Source organism: Chrysochloris asiatica, unplaced genomic scaffold (genome assembly GCF_000296735.1).
Source record: "Chrysochloris asiatica unplaced genomic scaffold, ChrAsi1.0 scaffold00012, whole genome shotgun sequence".
Taxonomy (NCBI): domain Eukaryota; kingdom Metazoa; phylum Chordata; class Mammalia; order Afrosoricida; family Chrysochloridae; genus Chrysochloris; species Chrysochloris asiatica.
In genome coordinates this window covers 24,248,430-24,254,628 of record NW_006408530.1, presented here as the reverse complement: position 1 = coordinate 24,254,628, position 6,199 = coordinate 24,248,430, and the positions used below count along the sequence as shown (strand labels likewise).

The 6,199-nt window shown below is 35.3% G+C and overlaps 1 protein-coding gene across 1 annotated transcript in view; it reads right to left on the bottom strand.

The window, feature by feature from the left end:
* The window catches only part of LRP1B (low density lipoprotein receptor-related protein 1B), a 2,342,762-nt gene that overhangs the window by 435,277 nt on the left and 1,901,286 nt on the right, over positions 1-6,199 (bottom strand). Inside the window, exons 48-49 of the mRNA XM_006834597.1 lie at positions 1,100-1,213; positions 701-850 (exon numbers count right to left, since the gene is read on the bottom strand). Coding sequence (XP_006834660.1) covers positions 701-850; positions 1,100-1,213 — 264 coding nt within the window. The remainder of the gene's footprint in view (positions 1-700; positions 851-1,099; positions 1,214-6,199) is intronic.

Genomic DNA, 6,199 nt, shown 5'->3' with positions numbered 1-6,199 from the left:
ATACATATACATATATATATACATGTGTGTGTGTATGTATATATACACACATACATACTTATGTATTTTTTAATTTCCTCAAGTACAAAAAAACCCGGAATTATGGCATATTCTAGAAAGGCGTTCTCTTAAGAACATAAATAATGCTTTTCATTGTTTATATAGTTGAAAGTGTCAAAGTGTTTAATAGTTAGAAATACTATTTTGGCCCTGATCTAATAATAATGATGACTATCTAAATAAAAATTACAAAGAGATGGCATAAAGTGCATTAAATGGCACATTATGACTACAAAAGCTTAAAAGTAACACTGATCAAAGCTTTGGTAAAAAACATAATCTCTGATGTTAGTCTATGAATAGTTATTTCTATGTATGCAAGACATATTGAAGTTTTATAAGCTGTACATTTTAAATTCTTAGTCCCTAATTTTAAAAGGAACTAAAGCTTTAAAGTGTTGGATTGAATGTGAGAAAGGAAGCTGATCCCAATATGACGTTTCTTCTGTATCATTCTATAACACATTAAATAAGATCAAATGGTATGTTTAACAGGCGAATACTTTAATTTTTATTGTATATTATTTAAATTTTGATCTTAAGTACTATATACCAAGGATACAAATTTGAAAAGAAAATTGTTCTATACAATTAGTCTCTAAATATCCAAGGAGAAGACCATTTCTCTTTCTAGAATTACCTGGGCACTTTAATTCATCTGAATAGTCTCCACAGTCATTAGCCCCATCACATATCCAGGTTGGCAGAACACACAGTGAGGTAGAATTACATTTTATAAACCCTGTGGTTTTCACTCCAAGTTTATAGAAATGTGTGCAGTCTGTATTATCTAGAAAGAAGTAAATAGAAGAAATGAAAAAAAAAACCACCTCATTTTCAAAGATGATGAGCCTTCTCTGTAGGTCATTGAGACAAGAAAAGTGACATCATTTGAAGAAGAAAATATGCAATTATCCTACACACTAAGGTTTAATTACATATCAATTCTGGATGAAGTTCAGTAAAAAGCTGGACAGGGTTCAATGCAATGTCAAAGTTGCCCAGGCAAGAACAAACAAAAGGAAGTAGAATATCTTACTGCAATTCTTTTCATCTGAAGCATCTGCACAATCTATGTTCTGGTTGCACCGTGCTGATATTGGAATGCAAGTCCCATCTGTACAGCGGAACTCAACAGCGGCACAGGTTGTAGCTAGAAAAACAGGCAAATGTATAAACGAATAGATGAGATAGGCGATATCTCCTCGCTTTTATGTCTTTAGTACTTAATGATTTTATATTATTTTCTTTAATTTTGCTTTTTAACACTGGGAAGTCAAACTTGACACTGGATTCCATCCCAGAGATTTATTCTCTGATATATTTTCCCTCATCAAATAGTTCTTGTCTCTCTCATGGCATTTATCACAGTGCATTGCAACAGTCTGTTTATATATCTGCTCCTGCTCTAAACTGGAACGCTCACGTGAGCATCTAGACTGCCTTGTCTACCATAGGGCTATCAGTACAACACTGAGCCAATATTTTGAAAAAATGTTTCTCATCATTCTCCTTTCAAATGCGCCATATAACACTATATGTTCCAACCAACAGCAGCCCTGTATAGAGTATCTGAGGAGCAGCTGGTGAGCTTGAACTGCCGACCTTGCAGTTCAAATAACTTTACAGTCTGGTGCATTAACCCTTACAGCACCACATCAGGACCCATATTGGGTTCCTACTGAAAAATCTCAATCTGGTTGCTTAAAAGAAGTGGGGCATATTATGCTAAGATAGGTAGTTTAGATAGTGAGATAGATCAAGAGAGTAGGTAGCTAGAGAGACAGATAGATAGAAAATAAGCCTGTTGTTGTCCAGTCAATTCAAACTCACAGAAACCCTAGCACTGCCCCATAGAATTTCTGAGGATGCATCCTGGTGTGACGCTGTAGAATTAGCAATGGATTGCTAGCCAGAAGGTCAGTAGTTCAGAGCCACCAGCCACTCCTCAGATACTCTATACAGGGTTGCTGTTGGGTGGAACTGACTCCATGACACTTAACAATGACAGCAACAATCTTTATAGAGGCAGGCTAGCAGATCTTTTTCTCTCAGACTTGCTGGTAGTCTAGAATCACAGACTTTTTGATTAACACACAAGTGCTGTATGTACCACTATACCTCCAGCACTCCATAGCTAGTAGATAATTAGATAGATAGATAGATAGATAGATAGATAGATAGATAGATAGATGATAGATAGATAGATAGATAGATGATAGATAGATAGATGATAGATAGATAGATGATAGATAGATAGATAGATAGATAGATAGATAGATAGATAGACAGATAATTGAACATTTGCATTTTACTCTAAATATGGATAGCTGAGCACTACTAAATATCATCTGCACTTGGTCACTGTATTTCCCATGGTACTATCAGTTACATTTGGTATGTTGTTGTTGCTTTGTTAAGTGCTGTTGAGTCAGTTCTGGCTCTGAGCAACCCTGTATAAGGTTTCCAAGGAGCAGCTGGTGAGTTTGAACTTCTGACCTTGCAGTTCAAACTGACCCTGCATTCTAGTGCATTATCCCACAGTGCCACACCAGGACTCTGACATTTGGTATAGCAAATATGAATGTCTCATACCAAGGAACATGTGAATGTGAAAATATTTGATTCTATTCTAGTGAAAGTTTGTACTACTGTCATCATATATGCTTTGTAAAAAATAGCTTATTCCTAATCATACATTCCTTATTAGGATGCTTACACATTCACTATAATATAATGTTTTCCAAAATTATATTGTAAAAAGGTGTATTTCCTGCTATGTATGTTAGGTTAACTTAGGTGAAATTTTTATTCTAAAATTCAAAGTTCCACAGGTTGACTATGTTAATGTACAACATTAAGGATTCTTTGATTATACCACTTTTACCAATGTTGATTTGCTAAAAGAGCCTATTTAATTATAAATAGAAATTATATCAATTGTCAATGTTTAAAATGCTATCCTAAAATATGCACATTTTACTCAAGGGTATGTATGTCATTTGTATTTTAGAATGTGTAACTCTTATTATACTTAATTGTATCTTGAAATCACATTCTTATTTGTGTTTCAATGATTAGAATAAATGTTTTATTTACAATTTGCAATTATAATTGCTTCACTGTTTTCTTCATTAAAAAAAAAAAACAACACACATCTTAATATATGAAACAGATAATGCTATTGTGAATAGAGATGAATGCATTGTTCCAACCATCAGAAAGATGCTATTCCTCTTACTTTTACAAAAGCAAGCTCTCTTCTATGTTCCTCTCTATTATATTTTATATTTAATTTTTCATGGGAACAGTAAATGTAATATACTATGCATAAGATATTCAAGGCAATCATTCACATTTTGTTTTTTACTTCATTACCCATCAGCACTCTTTTAAAAGTTTGCATCTCAAGTGAGTTCTGATAATGTTTTACTTAAACCACAGGATGCATTTCTCTGAGAAATAACATTTTTGGTAGTAGTGATATTCTTATGGAGTCCTGGTGTGGCGCTATAGGATAAGCACTGAATTGTTAACTTCAAGATTGGTGGTTCAAACCTACCAGCAATCCTCTGAAATTCTTCATAGGGTTGCTAGGAGTCAGAATCAACTCCTCAGCACTTAACAACAATATTCCTATGCAAGCCTACAAAGGTTAACCTTATAATGTTCTTTAATTCCATCATACTGTATGCTTGTAGTTTAGAAGTCAGAAAAATCCCAATGGAGACAAATTGAACCAATTTCACCATCTCTGTCTCAGATTTCTGGTGCGGTGCTGTAGGATTAGAATTGAATTGCTAACTACAAAGTCGGCAGTTCAAGGCCACGAGTTGCTCCTCAGAAATGTTGTACAGGGTGGCTGTGAGTCAGCACTGTCTCAACAGCACTGAACAACATCTTTCTCCAAACTTGCACCAAGAATCCTTAGTGTTCCTGCAAGAGAGTACATTTGAGTGGGTCTTGGTGTCAGAGAGGCTGGAGGGGTAAATCATGTCTTTATGAATATGGCAGGGGTAGCTTTTCAGACAGTGAAACTAACTGTAGATTTAGAGATTTTGAATTTGAAAAAAAAGTGGCAGTAAGAGTAAAGAATGAGTTGTGAAAAGATTAGAAAAGTAGAGCAAGAACAGTCTTGAGGGGAATTCTGGAGTGAAGGAAAAAATGAGGAGAGGAATTCAGACCAGATGAGAAGAAATTATAATTTTGAAGTTGAGAAGATATGAAGGGATGAAGAAAAGCATGAGAAAAGGGATTTGGTTGGGGTCAGGAAAGTTGGGCAAAGGATAGAGCATTGTCAAGGTCTATATTTTCTCCCATTGCTCCTGTCAACAATAGAGCTGATGAACTGACATGGGGAACAGGAATTGCAAGAAATGGGAAATAAGGGAAGTTTATAAGGGAAAAAATGGATTATTTTCTCGCTTGCTACTCCTTTAGATCCACAATCCCTGTCAGATCTTCATCCTCTGTAATAACCAGAGTGTGTAAGATATGCCAACAGCAATCAAATTCCCTGTGTACCTAACCCTGTTTCCAAAGATTCCATGACTGGGGTTAGAGTCTGAAATCCAGCAGTGGGATCTATGGTAACAATGGATTTAGATGGGTTTGGTAGGTGTAGAGTTTTGTAAGTAGTAGGCATTAATTAATACCTCCTGCACTTGTAAGTAATGCAGGAGTGTCCTGTGATGAGAAAAATAAATGCACGGGAATTGAAGGAATAAAGTGCCTCTTCTGCCAATAGTTACTTCTCTGTAAACATCACTATGTTTTGGTCAGTCAATGATTGAAATCTGTCTTAGCCTGAGGGTGGTTTTTGAGGGAGAAAGATGCTGGAATCTCTAATTTGTCAAGTAAATATGAAAGTTTTCTGACAATTTCCCTCAGGCTGAAAGTCTTAAAAAGGGAGAAAAGAAAATAATATAGTCCAAATCAAGATAAGCCAAGTGAGAAATAGTAGACTTTTCCCTCCAGATAGTCTAAAAGAAAAAGTAAGCCTACAAAAATGTGAGTGAAAACAAACCAAAGTCAAACCAAGAATAGCAATGAGTTACTACAAAGGATGAAGATCTGACAGGGATTGTGGATCAAAGGGAGTAGCAAGAGAGAAAGTAAATCCATTCTTTCCCCTATAAACTTTCTTTATTTTCCCATTTCTTCCAATTTCTGTTGCACATGTCAGTTAAAATATTTAATGAGTTAGGAAAGGTACCAAATCAATTGGCTTTTCTGTGGTTCTTAGAATATTTCTTATAAATAACCTAAGTCAATTTTCTCTTCCATCTTCCCTTTCCCAGCTTGTAACAATGAGAAACTGACAAGGAAAAAAAAATGCATTGTTTGTTGTCATAGCTCTCTTCTATTTACTTTCAAACCACAAATTTTCTTTAATTTGCTGTTTTGATTCTCAGGAAACACAGGAGGAATGATGATTTCTTCTCCAAGCATACTTATTCTTATCTTTAATTTGTTTGTGCAATTCTCAAAGTTTTGATATAAACTTAGAAAAAAAATAAATAAACAAACACCAGTTTTCTCTCATTTAGATAGCTTTTTTATTGTTTTTAAGTTCCATGGAGTCAGTTCTGACTCATAGAGACTCTGTATAGAATCTCTGAAGAGTGGCAAGTGGATTTGAACCACCAATCTTATGGTTAGCAGTCAAGTGCTTATCTTACAATGCCACAACAAGACTCTTGGTAGCTTTAAAAATACTTAATTGCTTCCTTTGGGAAGTGCATGAACTTTTGAAGACCACTTCAATTCCCTTCAGGTACACTGGGAGTTAAATAGCTCTTAGGTAGTCCTAGAACTACTTAACACTCAGTCCACCTAAATATGTCCCTGAAAAGTTCATGTACTTCCCAAGGGAATCAATTTATACTTATATCAACAGGGAACAAGGGGTATTATACATTCCCCTTAAATCTGTTCACTTATATTCTCACACATTAGAAGAGGAATAAAGAATGTAAATCTTTATGAACAACTCCTGACAATTCCAAAAATAATGTGCTGGACACAAAGGTCAGTTTGAGCCACAAGGTTAGTTTGAACCCTCCTATCCAGGGTCTCTGGAGTCCTGGTGTGGCGCTGTGGGTTAATGTGCCAGACTGCAAACCCATTTGAACTGCAA